The 19,631-nt window shown below is 32.2% G+C and overlaps 1 protein-coding gene across 1 annotated transcript; it reads right to left on the reverse strand.

Moving 5' to 3' along the window:
• Positions 1-197: 197 nt before the first annotated feature.
• On the reverse strand, positions 198-17,199 carry LOC126856845 (otoferlin-like). Its single transcript, XM_050605743.1, has 27 exons — positions 17,029-17,199; positions 16,153-16,294; positions 15,724-15,877; positions 15,402-15,570; positions 14,200-14,383; positions 13,647-13,849; positions 13,026-13,203; positions 12,422-12,615; positions 11,834-12,148; positions 10,915-11,247; positions 10,637-10,753; positions 9,935-10,069; positions 9,549-9,710; positions 9,077-9,346; positions 8,331-8,547; positions 7,606-7,829; positions 6,852-6,917; positions 6,666-6,800; positions 6,367-6,511; positions 5,835-5,964; positions 5,038-5,372; positions 2,814-2,944; positions 2,200-2,387; positions 1,683-1,918; positions 1,176-1,348; positions 945-1,045; positions 198-378 (listed from the first exon to the last, which is right to left on the reverse strand). The coding sequence occupies exons 1-27, from the start codon at positions 17,197-17,199 to the stop codon at positions 198-200; spliced, it is 4,989 nt and encodes a 1,662-aa protein (XP_050461700.1).
• Positions 17,200-19,631: the final 2,432 nt, after the last annotated feature.

The raw sequence follows: 19,631 nt of genomic DNA on the forward strand, positions 1-19,631 counted from the left end.
GGGAAGGAGGTACGCGACATAGAAGAAAGCGAAATCAAAACACACATTTATGGAAAAAGATTAAACAATATATACAGAGAAATGAAATATCTTTTCATCGATCAATAATGCGAGTTTTGCAAGTTCGTTAAACACAACTTATTGTTAGATTCAAACACATATTGATATTCTGTCAAATAACGTACGCGATCTAAAATTTAAGCGCCTAAGAGACGTTTAACAAAATATCCGGGAAAAGCATAAATTCCACATGCTACTAGAAGTACGAATAGCGTGCATATAAAGCAGCATATTATTCGCCATTTATAATAGCGACAAACGACAAAGCGGAACGCTTTCCATGGATTGCGAAACCAAGAGAAAGAAGTGTCAGGTCGCCTGAAAATTTAATATATTTTCATATATTGAATTATTTTATATATTACATAAAATAATATTATCAATATATTTATATATATTAATAATATTATTATCTACATTATATATTTTAAGTATTATTTATTTCATATTTTCGTCTGAAAATATATGTTGATTTATATGTATATTTTATATATATATATATATATATATATATATATATATATATATTAATAATTAATAATAATAAAATATATGATAATCATTTTTTTCAAAATGAAACATTGTTAGAAAAGATTAATAGTTAAAGAATATTTAAATAATATGCTATTTAACTTTTGCTTATGACTTTTGAATGATAAATTTATGCGCCCATAATACTGCGCTTGACTCTGTGTGCCTTGTATTGACACTTTTGATTTTAATTGTTAAGAGCTTCAATTTTATAATATATATATATATATATATATATATATATATATATATATATATATATAATTTTCTCTTATCGGTGCACACAATTTGTTGCATTTGCAAATTAAAATAAAAAGTGCGTTATAATAAAATTAGGCTGAAAGAGAATAAACCTTGGAAACGGAAGTTCTTGAGGCGGATCTCTTCCTTTGCCTGCCGGTTGATCGTCCGCATCCATTGCTCGCATAACAGATATTTCCAACTCCACTTTACCCTGCAATACAAATTATTTAGTAATTTAATTTTAATTTTTTTTAAAATTATTTTTATAATTATGTATGTGCCTCGTAGCTGAACGAAAAATTGCAGTTATTTGCGTTTTCGTTTATTATATAATACTTTACCGCTTGAATATATTTTCCGCTGTCGATACTGCGAACAAATGGCCACCAAGCTTTAGTTCGCGTAACTTTAAATAAATTCACGGTTGGCAATTGCGGTTCAAGTAATTTCATTGTACAGTTTTTGGAGTTTGAGCTGCCCCGCGGCATTCTCGACAAGTCAAGCGTCACCTCTCCTGCAACAAGTTGATTAATTTAGAAGAGCGTAACGATTACAGGACATATCGCAAATTACATCAATTAATCATAAACTTGATAATATATCCTCCAAATATACGTTTCAAAAACTTCAAGTTTTCTATATATTAAAAATTTTAATTTTTATATTTTTTTAAACTTTAATGCAAACTATAAATTTACATATACAATATATAATATTCAAAAAAGAATAAAAAATTTAATTGTAAAATAAAATATAAGAAAAAATATAAAATGTAAAAAGTGTATCCTGCATCGCGTATTGATAATCGTTTTTTAATGTTTCTTTAATGAAAGATAAACTTTAATCACCTAGAAAATCGTCCGGAGAAAAATGATCGCTGTCCCAGACTTGCAAATGAAGCTTACATGGCAATTTATCCTCGATCTCGTTTTTAGCGAAGACCGACATTCTTCTGCGAACTATCATGACATGCTCGCCCTTCGAATACGTGACACGAAACACGAATCTCCAATTAAAGTTACCTTCACCGGTTAGGGAGTTGTAATGAACGTCGGTTTTCTGATAATCCTCGTACAGAATCCATCTAAGAAATTATTCAGAATAGATCTCGAACAGATATTTTATTCGCGTTGGAATTAAGTAATTATTTTAAAAATTTGATTGTGAAAAAATAGAATAATACTCCCTGCCATCATATATTAGATTTATAATCAAAAGGAGCAAAAAATAAAAATGATACATTATTCTGGAACGTTTCATCATCTATTTAAATAAATTTAATTGCTATTACATCATGTTTTTCGAATCGTCGTGCAATTTTGGCAAAACATAATTATCTCGACTTATATTTTTACGATGACGTACCCTTTGACGTAAATGTCGGAACACTTCTCTCCGGTGAGAAATTGGCTCTCGACCAACGGCACGTCCTCGGTATTCCAAACTATCACGCGAATTTCATATTCCTCCGGTGTCGGAAGAGCAATGCTGACTGCCGGTTTCGGCGGCAATTGTCCGATACGAAACATATCGATCCACATTTCGAGTTTGCCCTAAAATGTTGTTTATATACATACATATGCACTCACACACACACACAGGCACGCACGCACGCACGCACGCACGCACGCACGCACGCACGCACGCACGCACGCACGCACGCACGCACGCACACACACATATATATATATATATATATACATACACATATTTTGGCAGCTCGAGTGGATAATAATTTAATCGCGTTTTTTTTTTCGAGCAAAATTTCGCGGATTATGTTAAAGATGCAAGTAAACTAAAAAATATTTTTTGATTTAATCCGAAGAATATGATTCATCTTAAAACTCGCAGTGCAATTAAGATATAAAGAAAGCTTTCTCTCGCGAAGAGAGAGAATAACGACGTTTGTATGAAAGTCACGTTTTTTCTCGAAGAACGGAGTTTTATTTTTCGCGATGAATTGGCATATTTGACGTTACCTGCTCGAGACCGGGCCTTTTAACATTGAAAAGCGGCCGTCTCTCGACATGTTCTACTACTAGGGCGGATCCGCAAATAGGAAAATCTTGCCAAGAGTGAAGCACGTTCAGAGCCATGCATTCTTTTTTGTCTGTCAGTGTACGAGTTTTTGGTATAAATTTATTAATTTTTATTAGTTTCGAGAAACAATATATGTCGAATAAAAAAAAAATATCTTTATTTTAAACATATCTCTAGGCAATCTTTGTTTATTTAAAGCTTTAATTATTTTTTTAAAAGACTATTCTTTTAAGGAAAATAAAATAACAAAAAATCTCTTAACGAAGATTCTCTTTAATTACAAAATAATCACATTTAAATTATATTGTATTTGTATTTTTCGATGTCTTTCACAATATGAACTACAAAAATTGACTAAAATTTCAGAAAAATTGTCTGCAGCTTTTTTGCAGAGATACTGTATGAATTTTTAGACAGAACGTTGTTTGAATTGTCAGATAAAATGCTGAATTTTCAGACAGAATGCTGTCTGAATTTTCAGGCAAAATACTGTCTGACTTTTCAAACAGAATGCTGTCTGAATTTTCAGACACACTTTAAACTTTTAAATATATTCTGAACTTTCAAAATAACAATTCTGTTGATTAAGACAGATTGTCTGAAACTTTTTTGAGGTACTCAGGTCTAATAGAATGCTGTCTGAATTTTCAAATAAAATATTGTCTAAATTTTCAGACAGAATACTGTCTAAATTTTCAAACAGAATGTCTAAATTTTTTAATAAAATGCTGTCTGAATTTTCAGATAGAATGCTGTCTGATTTTTTAAACAAAATGCTGTCTGAATTTTCAGACACACTTTAAATTTTTAAATATATTCTGAACTTTCAAAATAACAATTCTGTTGATTAAGACAGATTGTCTGAAACTTTTTTGAGGTACTCAGGTCTAATAGAATGTTGTCTGAATTTTCAGACAAATTGTTGTTTAAATTTTCAAATAAAATGCTGTCTAAATTTTCAAATAAAATACTGTCTAAATTTTCAGACAGAATACTGTCTAAATTTTCAAACAGAATGTCTAAATTTTTAAATAGAATGCTGTCTGAATTTTCAAACAGAATGTTGTCTGAAATTTCAGACACACTTTAAACTTTTAAATATATTCTGAACTTTCAAAATAACAATTCTGATGATTAAGACTGATTGTCTGAAACTTCTTTAAGATACCCAAGTCTAATAGAATGCTGTCTGAATTTTCAAACAAATCATTGTTTAAATTTTCAAATAAAATGCTGTCTGAATTTTCAAATAAAATATTGTCTAAATTTTCAGACAGAATACTGTCTAAATTTTCAAACAGAATGTCTAAATTTTTTAATAAAATGCTGTCTGAATTTTCAGATAGAATGCTGTCTGAATTTTCAGACACTTTAAATTTTAAATATATTCTGAACTTTCAAAATAACAATTCTGTTGATTAAGACAGATTGTCTGAAACTTCTTTAAGATACCCAAGTCTAACAGAATGCTGTCTGAATTTTCAGACAAAACGTTGTTTAAATTTTTAAATAAAATGCTGTCTAAATTTTCAAATAAAATACTGTCTAAATTTTCAGACAGAATACTGTCTAAATTTTCAAACAGAATGTCTAAATTTTTAAATAGAATGCTGTCTGAATTTTCAGACAAAATGCTGTCTGACTTTTCAAACAAAATGCTGTCTGAATTTTCAGACACACTTTAAATTTTTAAATATATTCTAAATTTTCAAAATAACAATTCTGATGATTAAGACAGATTGTCCGAAACTTCTTTAAGATACCCAAGTCTAACAGAATGCTGTCTGAATTTTCAGACAAAACGTTGTTTAAATTTTTAAATAAAATGCTGTCTAAATTTTCAAATAAAATACTGTCTAAATTTTCAGACAAAATACTATCTAAATTTTCAAACAGAATGTCTAAATTTTTAAATAGGATGTTGTCCGAATTTTCAGACAAAATGTTGCCACAATTTTCACGCTTTAATTTTTAAACATACTCTTCTGAATTTTCAGAAAAACGACTTTGATGATTAAAACAGATTGTCAGAAATTTCTTTCAGACATTCAAATTTAAAAATTCAGACAAGAATGTGTCTAAATTTGTAAAAAAAAATTACAGTGTACAATAATGTTATTTAATAATTGCAAATTAAGTAATCCTTGAACGATTAAATATTACCAATCTCATCTTCGCGTTCGATTATGGCATGAAAGGGAAATGTTGTCTTGCCGATTTTAACCTCACGTTCACTGTATTCCGGTGACGGTAAGTTGTTCTTTCTGCAAAGAAGTTCCAGAATCTGCGTCGGCCTCTCGCTATCCCTCCAGGTATTGTAACCGCTGGTGCTATAAACGCTCGCGATTCCGCAATGGGCCCGGTGCCGGCTGTAGAATCGATTCTCAATATCGATTCGCGTTTCGCCAATTAGATCATCGGCCGTCGTGACGTCAAAGTCCCACACTTGGATCACTAACATATAGTCCTGTGGAAAGGTTGCTTCGATCTCAAAAACGCTGCCGGATAACATGGTTAAGTTAATCGCAATTTATATATAATTGATCTAAAGAAAAAAATATTTGTTTAAAATTGGAATTATTTTTAAACATTTAGCGACATTTTTCAACGTACTAAATTAAATTAAACTAACGTAATAAATTTATTTTGCTTACTACTTTGTTGCGCAGGCTAAAAAATCATTTATCAACTGTTTATTTTATCTTTAAAAAGAAAAGACAATTTCTCTTCGTTGACAGAATAATCTCACTCAAATTAGAATCGCTCTACCTTACATAGAGTAGCTGAAAAACCTGATCATGCAGTTTGGAAGCTGCAAAAAAAGCCGGTACGCACGGATGCACAAATGGATATCGATAAAATTCTCGATTTCCCGATAACACCCAAAGTGGGTAAATGACTATACTGCTAGAAAAAGAAGCCTTCGAAAAAGAAGCTATGAGCTTTTTTGCAGACTTTACCGGCCAAACGTAGGGTTCAATTGATTGGGTATATAATTCTTCCTGTCGCTGATGAAATTTTTTCCTAGCTTCACGCAGAGATACGGGTCGGATTTGCCGCTGAGGGGATCCTTAGGCTGTAAGTTGATGCCTGCGCGAAAAGCAAATTTATTGTCGGTTGGCTGCTCAGCCGACGAGCTCCTCTGGTTCTGTCGAGAAGAATATAAGGTGTGCTAGAAAAAAAAATCCCGCGCGTAAAATAAAAAGGATGTTTAAATCACCCTTCAAATATTATTAATAAAAAAAAAGGAAATACTTGAACTGGTTAGTAAAAAAGTCACGTATTTTACGCGTTCGTCCTTGATTACAATTTCAAATTTTTTGATAAACTTGAGGTTTACTTTTACTATGACTTCACTATCAATTTTCAAGAATAAATATCGCGATGATATAGGTTAGGTGGAAATTTTCTTCTCGAGAAATCCAGTAATTTTCTCTTTTATTTACTTTCTCCTTTTTTTTTCGGTGCACGTGGTTTAACATGGAGACTAACCCTTTACGACGTAGAGTCTAACGAGCAGCTTAACAGACTCTTGAGGCGGATAATCGTTGCACACGCCATTAGCCACGTCTCTTCCGTTTATCGTTTTGCATGGAAGTTTGTCAGGATGCGGCCATCGGTATATGGAAATATGTCCCTGACGGAAGTTACAAAACTCGCGTTTAAGTATAAGAACTGATAAATCACGTGCTTGAGACGTTTAATAAATTTCTACGATTTGAACGTCGCGTATTCATCACTCGCATTCATTGCATTCAACAAATTCATAATTTTTTTCCGTATTAATTAACCTTAAATTTGCCAACGTAATTCTCTTCAGTATGATAATGATTCTCGCCTTTTGTCCCGCGCCACAACTCAAAAGTGCTTAGCCGGTCCTGAAACCCCTCGAATTGCGGCTGCATCTCTAGCTCCGAGGAATAGATCTGATTTCAGTGTCTAAGCGATCGAGTTTGGGCAAGTTCATTAAAGGGTACCTTGAATGTTGCCACGAATGTACGACGAAACGTTGTCGTCATTCCCAATTCTCTATCTCTCTCTTCCTACGAATCCAACGTGACGTGCTAATTTGCATTATCGCATGTTTCGGGCAATTGGCTCTAGTCGATTTATGTTCTACATCATTATCATCAAAACCAGTTTATTTATTAACAACGCGATTTACATACAAAAAAGAAACGAAAAGTAAAACTAAATCCAGTGAAATTCTAGGGAAATTGAAGATTCAAAAGATTACGAGCTTGAATATAGGTATGAAAATTTAAAACCTAAGAATTCTAGGAATTCTAAAAAATCTAGGAATTTAATTTGTTTGCAATTTATAATACAACATACACAAAAATTTTAAGAATTAAAACGCAGCAGAATAGTTAAATGTTTAAGCTACATGCTTAAGTATCTAGCTTACCAAGCATTAACTTGATAAATGTCTAAGTAGTTACGCAATTAAATTGGTAAGCTTCTAAGCAGCGAAATATCTAAGCAATTAAATCGCTAAATCTCTAAGCAATTAGGCATCTAAACACAGTACAATATTTAAACAGTTTAATATCCAAGCCTTTAAATTCTTCTAATATTGAAAATTTTTTAATAGAAAATCTCTAAGCATATGTTTTAAAGATTCAAAGATTTAATAAATTTTTTATCTGTAATAATGAATTCTCTAAAAAAACAATGAATTGTAATTTTAGTAATTTCTTTTTATCTAAACCGGTTCTCTAATCTACATACCTGAAGGGAAGCAAAATATTTACTCCACCAATCAAGAGTCTCATCATCGTTGTCTCCATAAATTTCCATTTTTTTTCTCTTAAGGAATTTGAATTTTAATATCCCCTTTATAATTACAAACAGCTTCTTCAGCTTGGAGTGGACGTCCGTTCCAGCCATTTTTTTATATGGAATAAGATCCTTGCTGTCTTCTTTCGAAGGACTATAATCGATTGGTAAGGGTACTAGTCTCAAAAATAAAATATAATAAATATTAGATAAAAATATTAAATAAAAATGTAAATATTAGATAAAAATATATATAAATAATCGATTGGTAAGGGTACTAGTCTCAAAAATAAAATATAATAAATATTAGATAAAAATATTAAATAAAAATGTAAATATTAGATAAAAATATAAATAAATAATTTATTAATTATAATAAATATAATAAATATATAAAAGACATATGTGCTTAGAAAATATATAATATAAAAAAGAGAATATATCATAAAAAATATTTATGTAATGGTATTCGCCCGTAAATGATAAAACACAACAATGAGATTAATAAGAAACTTAATGAAGAAAAATTATAATATATTTTTCTTAAATTTTAATTTTTTTTTTTCAGTTTTGCATAGTATCTGGAATTCAATACAAAAAGAAAATTGGATTTGTTCTTCTTTCCCACAATTTTGAGTTAAAAATTTATAATACATAAATAATAAATATGTACTGACATATAATCGCCGTCTGTCGTTCCGCTAGCCGGTATTTTTGCATAAATGTCGACTCGTATATTTGCGCATCATAATCCTCCACAGTTATTAATTGCTCCAGGAACATACGGATGTTGGGTATAATACAGATCCCTACATATTTGAAGCAGCCAAATCCACGGGAATCGTAAGCTTTTATAGTGATGCTCGGATAATAAATATCGAGCTCCGCCATTTCCTAGATGAATAATGTTTTTTACAGCAATTATCCCGCTTCCGCATTAATTTATTTAATCAGATTTTGATAATCCCCTAAATCATCGAGATAACGTCGGAAAATTGCTATTAAAAAAAGTAGCGATTTGCTATTTTTATCGAGGAGATAATTAGAGCTCAAGCTTTTCAAAAGATTTAATAAAAAATTATTATTGATGGCTCGTATATTAAATTGTTCATAAATACATTATTAAAAAAAAAAAAAAAATGACTGAAACTTCAAAGTGTCTGCAGCTTTTTTTTGCAAATACATTGTCTGAATTTTCAGACACACTTCAATTTTCAGACGAATCCTTTTTCTGAAGTTTCAGAAAATCGATGAAGCAAAATTGTGTGAAATTTCTTTCGGACATTCAGACAAATTTTCTAAAAAATTTAGACACATTTTTCTCTAAATGTTTAAGAAATTTTTTGTAGCAATTTTTGTAGGCAACCCTCATACATATACCGTACGTAAAGTAATCGCCAATCAAATATTTTCGAGAAATTACCAATTCGATCATAATGTGCGGTTCCTCAAAGTTGCTGAATCTCTTTGCGTTCTTCATCACTTCCGACTTGATGTGGATGCCGGCGCATTCCACTACGATTCTCGGTCTGCGTACCGATATATAATTTATCTTCTTCATGTCGCGAACACCCCAAAAGATTACCTCGAGCCTGTAGCTTGCCATTTTCGGCCTGATATCCGGCGGGATGCTGTAAATCTTATCCTCCGCCGGAATGTTCAATGGAACGTCTAACATCTCCTTGTTCTCCGTCTACAGAATGGTAGACACATACATTTCGCCGGATATTGTGCGTGTTCACATGACGTATATTATCACAATGTCAAAAAGTAAAAAATAAGGAGCATCAAATAGCAATATATCGTAAGGAAAAAAGGAGGAGCAGAGGCGACAGCGGCGCGGGATATCGCGTATATAATATTTGTCGCGAGAGAAAAAAATCGATATAGCTCACTTCTATCAACTCGAAAGCGGCGAGGACCGCACCGGTGCAGTCTTTTCGCGATTGAAATTTGTACCATTGCAATTTCGGTGGGAAATCGGGTGGCGAGTAAGTTTCCATGGCGAGTTTCACTAATGGCACAGCGATACATTTGCCGCAGAACTCCTTCGTACCCTGCATTACGATTTTTTTTATACATATGTAAATGCAGTTGAAAAAAATAGTTTTAAAATTTTTCTAGTTTTTGCACGAAGAAAATGATTTTGGATATATTATAAATAACGAAATGTAGTTTCAATTATTTTTAAGCTACATTATTATTTTCTCAACGCTCAACGTGTCATGAATTTTTTTCTTTTTTATTAAAAAAAAATTTTGAAAAATTTGATTTCTCTTACGCATAAATCCTGATCGAAAACCTGCAGGACAATTTCGGGTGGTGACGATTTAATGTATTCTTTAGTACCATGGATGATAATTGGGGGAAAAATTAATGTTTGATCCCAGAACGGATCTAAGCTTTGCCTTATCACCTACAAGTGTATCAATAATTATTGTTATTTTTTTTTTATTTTTAAATTTATTAAATTTGTTAATTTACTTTTTACTGGTAATCAAAGATAGATACACTTATTCGAAGAAAGAAATATAATGTGTTGTGTGATAAATGTGAACTCAGTTTTATTTTTCTAATATAAACTATAAATTAATAAATTAAATTAAATAAAGTATCAAGTATTTACATAAATACATATACATAATGCATACGCAGTATGAAAACGCAGAAATGCACATCGCTATCAGAATGACATCTTTATTTAAACGTAATGTGTTTTGTATGTGCAACATTAATCATGCTCATATTACATTACTCGTTTCATTCTCGTGCGTTTCGAGTGAAATGTCATAGGAATATGCGCCGCAGAAATTTCACGGTATCATGACTGTAACTACTGGCATTGCGTGCACGATCGTTACGCGAAATAGAATTATTGCAATAGCAATAGTGAACGAATTGTACTTCAAAAAAAAAAAAAAAAAGATTATGCGCGTGTTATATGGGTGTGTATCATTTACTGTTAAAACTTCGCGTAACTCACTTGCGTGGAAGCTGTGTATCCCTGAAAGGTGACGCGCACAAAAGAATCTATCAAGCCGGAAGCGTCCATCCCAGGATCGAAGCGACCTTGAAATATATGAGCTCGCAGCTGGAACGTCTGTGTAAAACGATCGCATTGTTTCGATTTCATTTTCACGTATGCATTTAGTCCTATAATAGATCGAGTTGTGTCACAACAACACAATCAGATCCCTATCTACATTTAGCGTGTGATACTTGATGAATCGCGCCGCCTCCACATTCGTCGCATTTTCTTACCCAGGATTGAGTGTACTCGATATACTTCGGGAAGACATTGACGTTCATACTGTCATCGATCTCGTATCCCGGCGGAATCGCGCTCCAACACGCGGCAGCGTACTTTGCGTTACCGAGCCACAGGAAGGCCTCAATTTTACAGGCACTGTACTCGACGGTTTCGTCCTCGTCGTCCGGATTTCCGGGAAAGAAGCTGACACGTCGGCCGCATTTCACTCCTGCCTCTGCGGTTTCCTCGGAATGCACGATCTCCGCCGCGGACAATCGCGTGTAAGCGACTCGTTTCGAACCGGCGATCATCCATATGAAGACATCTGGCAGGCTGTGCTGAGGCTAATTAAACAAGGGCGTTGAGTTATTTAATATTAAAATTATAAGGAAAATTTTAAGTTGCTCATCACGTTTTATATTTTATTCTAAAGAAAATGTTTTGTTTTAAAAGTGTCTATTTTGTAAAAAAAAAAAAAAAAAGTATCTTCAGAAAAAGTATCTGAATTTTCAGACACATTTCAATTGAAGAAATTGAAGACAAAAGAATTGTTATTAAAAAAATAGCGATTTGCTATTTTTAGTAAAGAGGTAAATAGCTCAGCCTTTTCAAAAGATTTATTAAAAAATTATTGCTTGTATATTGCATTGTTCATAAATACATTATTTAAAAAAAAAAATTATTTAAAAAAAATTGACTGAAACTTCAAAGTGTCTGCTTTTTTGCAGAAACATAGTCTGAATTTTCGGACAAATTCTTCTGAAGTTTCAGAAAAACAATTAAGAAAGGCAGATTGACTGAAAGTTCCTTTAGGCACTCGGATCGGAAAATTGAGACAAAAATGTGTCTCTGATTTTTTAGAAAATTCTCACAGTGTATAAAGAATGTAATTTTAAATATCTTTTTCTTGGCATAAACTATCTGACTCACGTCTTCGGACAGTTTCCGTAATTTTTTCAAATATTGATACGCGTGAATCATGGCGATCCTCATGTAATTGTTGTTGGGAAGCTCGCCGTTGATCTTGATTTTCTCGAGGATATTCTCAACGCTTTGAAGACACAAGCTCGCGCGATAGCGATCGAGTTTCGTAGTTCCACCTTTCTTTTCATACTTGCCGGCATTCAATACGTATAGGTATCGTTTACAGTGAGCTTTCAACGCGCGGATCGTCTCGTTGTAAACCTCGAAAGCTGTCGGATTCCGCGTAACCACGAGGGCCTCCAATTTCTCTAGGCTTACCTCCTGGGATTGGATTAAACAAATTTTTAATATACTTCATTCACACAAGCCCAGCATTCTCGAAAAATTCCACGATATTTTAAGATACAAGCAAGTTTGATTATTATTCCACGCAACTAAACGACTTTATTCTCTCTCGCAAATAAATTGACCTTACATAATTTTAACGGTCTGATCTTAAGATAACATCTATGTTTTTTATTGAGAAATTAAATAGAAATTAAATATTTAAAAATATTTAAAAATCTTTAACGAGAAATGACGCCTTGAACAAACCAAAAATTCGGCGATGTATCGAAGATTATTGCTATTGCACATTCGCCATTCCAAATTTGGCCACCAAGATTTTACGTACAGGCAAGGCTTCCTAGATCCCAAGGGTACATAATTATATCTGCCGTCCAAGGTACCAGTGGCTCGCGGAACTGATTGGCTCTCGAAGATCGGGCGCTTTTTTAGCAGCTCGTTTTCTGCCAAAGTCGAGAATAGACAGAGACGACGAGTGTATTTTCGTCGCGCTAAATATGGCCTCCCGAGACTCTCGAGTGGCTTCGACAGTAACATATTTTTTCTCATTTGACAAATCCCGCAAAACAGTTTGATTTTACAAATCTTTAAAAAGCTCCGTCTCAAAGTGAAAAAATATCACCGAGTTTCGAAATAGTCATTTTTTTTTTCCTATGATCGAGAGTTCTACTACTGTTGAAATCAATCGATAGTCCCGTCTACTCCATAATTATATTTGAGGCGAATTGTCTCGGAACTTTTGTCCCCAGTTTCATTTATTATATTATCGTGTTTAGTGCTACAGGAACTCCTTAAGATTAGACAGAGACTTAAATAGATATAACCACAATGGGAATAAAAGTTTATGTGTCACCTGATTGGTCGCCGTTATTGCTGTCAGCGCATTGGCTATGCGGGAACTGCCGATTGCCCGCATTTCCCAGACTCAGTTCCAAGCTGATCAATTTCCATCCAAATCGGGAACGATCGATCATACACACATCATAAAGCACGCCGACCAGAAGGTATTCGTCAGTCGACCATAGACTTTTCTAGATCCCACAGTTTTCTATGAGCTTATATCACAACAATAAAATTGATATCGTAGACTGAAAGTTATTTTATAAAATACATATATTTATTTTTTGCTTTAACTGCGTTTTAACTAATAAATTCTTCAAGTAATTTTCGACATGACAAATATTTATTAAAATATAGTATTTTTTAATTATTTATATTAATATAACTTTTGTTTTCATTATGTTTATATCAAAATTTTTTATCACTCGCTTGACTCTCTCTCTCTCTCTCTCTCCTTGTTATAAAATAAATTAAAATTGAACATACATTTTTTACGCGCGATTGTCATAAAATTATTATAAACGTCACAATTACATTACTGCAAATCTCTTGTTCAAGGTAAAAGAAACTAATTTCAACTATAAAAATACAAATTAAAATTGCAAAAACAAAGAATAGCAATGAATTGGATCACCTCGACAATAGAAAATGCCGTAAGTGTCTCAACCCGGATTCCCGGCGACGCTTCTGGGTCATCCATTTCAGTTTTCAACGACAGAAGTACCCTCCCACGATACAAAGGCATTGCCGTCAAGCATCTGCCCGAACAACCGTCCTTCTCCACTGAGCCGGATCCATAAAAGTGGATAAAAGAAGGTCCGTATGTCGGCAAGAATTCTGTTGGAAAGCCAAACGTTAACTTTCGCAATCAATATGTCGCGCTCTTACATTATCACTTCCCGGCTCTGGGCGGGACTTTGTATACATCACTTCCAGCTTTAATTAGATCAGGTTTAGTTCCAAAGAAATCTATTTATAAGTCCGTGAATAATTATCCGGACATGATGCTGTATCGTAGTATAAGAAAATTTAGCGTTAAAGGCGGAGATACACACGTACGTGATTAACGTCACAAAACTATTTTATCCCAAATCAATTATCTGTTTGGCAAAAAATTAAAGTGCGCCGAAACAACACATTTCGTGCACATTGTTGGCAATGAATTATATATTATCTGGCAATCTCACCGTACTCTCCGGAGATCTTTGCCATGTCCAGAATATGAAATGCTACGACGCACGTCCGACAACTGTCAATACGGTGCTTTATAGTGATTCGTACCCGGTGGCAGAGGACAGGAAACATTTCCTTGAAAATGATGCCCTCGCGGAACCTCGGGGAGTAGGTTTGCCACTCTTCGCTTGTCGATCCCTAATAGAATCATTATATTCAGTATTAGGTAATATAAAAATTATCTAAATAATATTGAAATTATCTAGATAATATTGAAATTATCTAGATAATATTGAAATTATCTAGATAATATTGAAATTATCTAGATAATATTGAAATTATCTAGATAATATTAAAATTATCTAGATAGAAATAAGATAAGACATATAAAATTTTATCTTAGATAAGATAAACAAGATTTATTTTCAAGTTTATCTAAATGATAGATATAATTATAAAGCATCATATCTAGATAACATAAAGATAATATTGCTCTATAAAAAGGTAATTAAGAAGAGAAATGTAATAACTAAAATAATATTGTATATTTGTCTATAGATTTTTTCATTAAATATTTTTTTATCTTTTGCTATATTATTATTAAAAATTAATACTAAAATATAAAGAGAAATTGCACAAAAGTGAAAAAAATCACATTTGGCATTAATAAAAAAATAATAAAAAATACCACGAGGCAATAAGATACAACACTTTAATGATTCATTAATATGATTGAATCTTATCTTTAGTTCTCCATTGAATCTAATAATAAATGTAAGAATCAAACATATTAAAGAATCGTAAAGCGGTTGCTAAAGATTGAGTTCTGCTAGATATAGCCATTATCTTAGATAATTTAAGGTAGATAACGCGTTTTTCCTAATCTAAGATATAAATAATACATCCTATTATTATCTAGATAAAGATAAAATAAATGCAATTGCTTTATCTAAATGATTATCTAGATAACTTTATCTATTATCTAAATAACTTTATTTAGATAATAGCAAGCACTGATTATATATTTTAATTCACCAAAAAACAACATTATTCTAAATAGATTTCTATTGCGATAGCAACAACAGTTATATGCATACAAACATACATACCCACACACACACACACACACACATATACGTTAAATATTTCTCTCGCAGAGACCTTTTTAATTTTTCATCTCCGTGATTAAAAAGTCGAGTAATTAATTCCAGCGTACTTTCATTCCGGCGAACGATATTTGCACATAGGGATTAATGTTCTCGAAATCACTTTTCCTGCACAAGCTGCTCATGTCTGGCAATCCGTCAGCGCGATAAATGACGAAAATGTAACGCGCACGTTGTCCGAAAGACAGTCTCTCGCTTCCAATAGGCAGCAGTAAATTCCTGCCACATATTTATTTAAATATATTCCCCACGATATTGCAGTGTAAGGGCGATAAAAATTTTGATGAGAAGGTTTAAATTATAGATATGTCAATAATATATATCCGTTTATACATGTGCATATATATGTATATATATCGAAAAAGGGACTACCCTTCGATGTCTTCTTCACCTTCCGTTTCTGGATGCACCTTCACTTTCTCGCCCTTCGCGTTCACCGTGATATTGCACTTTACATAGCCCTTCGGGCCCGCCGCCGGGTTTTTTGGGTCCGTCAGTACGGCCCATTTATGAAAGTACTGTCGATCTACAAGCAAGACTACATTTATAGAAATATATATTTTTTTTTTAATTTTTAAAGCTACATTCTCCTCTTGAAACATCTAAAATTTAATTTTCATCTTTATTTCTGAAGCAAAAAATTTTCTATTTTGTCGACAAGATTGTTGTTTCTCAATTTTGTAAATTATTAAATTGTTTGTTATTAACAAAAATTCAAACTATTGCTTCTATTTAAATTAAATTATTTCTCTTAAAGCGAAGATTTTCCTCGTTATTTCTTAATTAATTCTTGTTTGTAACCTGGCTGTTCCCACACTGTTGCGACCTCAAAGGAAATGCTTCCATGAAACTTTCGCCGAAGAAAGTTCCGCAGGTACACCGCTATCGTGATTCCCGTACTTAGTAGAGTGTTCAGGCTGCACGTGAAGTCGAATACGAAGTACTGCGGAAGTATTTTAAAGAGCAGAAAGTAGAATGTGAGAATATTTTAAACGCCTATTAATATATAAAGAGATAGATGACGATAAGAGTTACACTCGATCCCAGGGAATCATTTCTGTAATTTTAGTGAAGATGAAGATTACAAAAATGATTGACTTTACTAAGACCAATGAAATTATTAATTTTCTAATAAATTTTTATTTCAAGATTACCCCATGGTCAAAGTGTTATAGATCGTTAGGATCGTCTTTTAATTTTCTACAATTATGATTAAAAATAAGACTTTTCATTTAAAAAATTTGAGATAATTTTTAAAATTTTTCGCGCTTTCACCTAAAAAAAAAATAACTAAGACAGTTAAAATATAGCTTTTTTAAAATTATTTAATTTTTGTCTTTTTATGTAAAATCAATATTTATGAAGATATCTTCAAAGGCAATTTCTAGTGATCCACCCTGTATAGTGATAAGATCTCTAATTTTTAAACTTAAAAAAATTAACATCTACAATGTGTCTCCAGCATATTTAATACTAAAAAAAAATATGTGTAATTAACGTGTCTCATCGTATTGACGAGATTTAAAGATTAGTTTTGTAGAAATTAAATTGAAAGGGATTTGAACATTTGAATTATTCAAAGACAGAGAACAATGTTGCACTGTAATTTTGATTTGCGTATTATTTCTACATCAATCATTATATAAATTGTTATTAGACAGGATTGGATAACTTTACCTCGTTATAAATAGGATTATCGGTCCTCTCGCGTACCACCGTTCTTCTTTTACGATTGCCGACTTTAACGACAACCAATGGATTCGCATTTTGCGGCAAGTGTTTCGCTTCGAGTATAGTTACGCAAACTTGGTAAATGGAGAACTTTGGCCTGAATTTCTTGAAAGGCATCGCGCACAGCTCGCAAAATCGATCGCTGATATTGGCCACGCGCCAAATGTTATTTGCATTTGTTTAAATTGCCGTTTGTTTGTTTCAGGATGCATTCGAAAGGCGACGGCTAGGAATTTATACATTGGCAGGCCATAACACCAAATACTACATTTTCGCTGTTGTTTTCAAGATTTTAAAGTTTTCTATGTTTCTTTACGAGAGGGATATTCCTCTGGCAAGAATATTTTATTTATTTTGTTTAAAATGCTATCTATTCTTAGACTGCGCGCAAAATATATTTTTTTATATATTAATTTTTTTTTAAATATAATACGAAATAAATTAAAATTTTTTTTTTACATTTGAACATCTGTTACATAAATGACAATAGTTGCTCTACTCTGTCATAAAATGTCTCTTCTGTTTCTTTATACTTGATTTGAAATTATAATTCACAAATTTACACATTTGCATTTTTATATCATATGAGATAATATTTACAAACAAGGAATCTTATCAGCCGTTTGCCCGCATATCATCAGTTAGTAAGCAAAAATATTAACTGATGGTATCTTGTAAATGTACTTGATCGACAGAACAAAACCTATTTATATCTTTACCTACCGTTGATACCTTTCATTTCAGCTAAAAGTTCCATTGTTCGCTGTTTATTCCAAACAGTAGCCATTTATAGCGCAAATCTTAGTGACCTTATTGAAAAAATAAAATGCCATAAATATTAATTATACAATTTAATTTTTATACAAATTTTTTATATATCTAATTTATTTTTTTTTTAAGTAATGCTTGCTCTATAAATTTTTTTTATTATCTAAATATTAAAATATAAAGTTAAAAATAAATAGAAATTTTTTTATTTATTATAATTATTGTAATCTTAGAATTATTGTAATATGTAGAATATGTCGCGAAATGTCAGACTCTCTTTTTCGGAGTTTACGCCGTAGAGTAGATTTTTCAAATGCATGTTTGCATCCAAATTGCAGCTTTTGCAGATACTTTATAAACCGTCATTGTCGGACTTATATTTATTTTTTATAGTGAAACACTTTTGATTATCTCTTACAATTTATTTTATTCTATTTTTTAACTATCACGTGATAAATAAACCAGAGACACGTACAAAATTTATCACATTTTCATTCTACTTGTTTAAATAATAAGACAACCTCAACTAATAAGTTACTTTTTTATCGATTATGAGAGATATATGTCGAGGAAAAAGAATTTGTTGAAGTGTCTCTTTGAATGGGAATCAAACTAAATGACACATGTGCTATCCTTTAACGATTTTTCCATAAATGGAAACTGCGCATATTCGAATAATAGTTCCTACCTCGACTTTGTGTCGTACTTATCGAAGACTATCCTGTCAAGCACAAGTGTGTGCTTCACATGTCAATTTTGTGTCAGTGCGAGTAAATACAGGCCTCACCTGACAAAGTGCTTATTCCCATGCTGACAGCAATCGAAGCGCAGTCGTAATTTAAAATATTGACGCAAAATTAAACTTTAAATATCACAATCCAGCGTGAATTTTTTTTTTTATACGAATTAGAGCAACCTTTTTCAAATTATCAAATATTAAAGCTTTTTCTATTATCAAATAATATAATATATTATTAATTTCGGAATAAAACTTACGGAGAATTATTAATTTCTCAATAGCATTTAATATTTTTTCAAATTTAAAAAAACTTTTTACAACAAAAAATTGTTCTTATTCTGTCACAAATCTAAATTTGAAAAATAATATTTAATTTATTATATAACTACTAAAACACCTATGTTGCCTTTCCAACTATATGCTCTCTTACAACTTGCGGCTGAACTTATGAGAAACACTTATAGAAGCGATTTGCAACTTGCGAGGGCACGTGCCAAAACAGAGAATATGCTCGTAATAGTTTCCGAAATATACACCCTTCAGTACACGCCCTTGCTGGTTCATTCGAATCATTCGTCGCTCCCTCATGCGGATCGCAAACTGTGCGAAACGTATCGGCAACGGACGTCGTCGATATCGTGGCGAGTCTTTCTCTTTATTATGGAAATCTTGCATAAAAAAAAAAAGAAAAAGACCCTCGGGATGATAAAGGGCGAGGATCGTTAATGAGAGCGGATACACTCGCCCACGTACGGCGCATGAAATTTTCCCATGCGAGCACGTTGCCGGGATATTAATTGTCGCGCCGTTGCGGAGGCGGCATTTGGGATCGTCAAGTTATTTCGTTATTAAATCATAAAGAGCAATCGAGACTTTTAACAAGATTTTGAATATATGTAATAAAGAGATGAGGAAAATTGTATTAGCAAGCTGCGCTTTAAATATTAACAAATATTTTTAAAAAATTTTTAAAAAAAGGAAGAAAGGAGAATTTAACTTAGGAAGGTAGAATAAAGCATCTTACAATATAGGATTATTTGTC

This window comes from Cataglyphis hispanica, chromosome 19, assembly GCF_021464435.1.
Source record: "Cataglyphis hispanica isolate Lineage 1 chromosome 19, ULB_Chis1_1.0, whole genome shotgun sequence".
Lineage (NCBI taxonomy): Eukaryota > Metazoa > Arthropoda > Insecta > Hymenoptera > Formicidae > Cataglyphis > Cataglyphis hispanica.

Excerpts from the sequence above, each read along its gene's own strand:
- LOC126856845 (XM_050605743.1), bottom strand. The coding sequence starts at position 17,199 with ATGCCTTTCAAGAAATTCAGGCCAAAGTTCTCCATTTACCAAGTTTGC. Across the intron at positions 16,295-17,028 it reads ATAATCCTATTTATAACGAG|TACTTCGTATTCGACTTCAC; the intron begins GTAAAGTTATCC and ends ATACTTCCGCAG. Across the intron at positions 1,046-1,175 it reads GCGGAAAATATATTCAAGCG|GGTAAAGTGGAGTTGGAAAT; the intron begins GTAAAGTATTAT and ends TTTGTATTGCAG.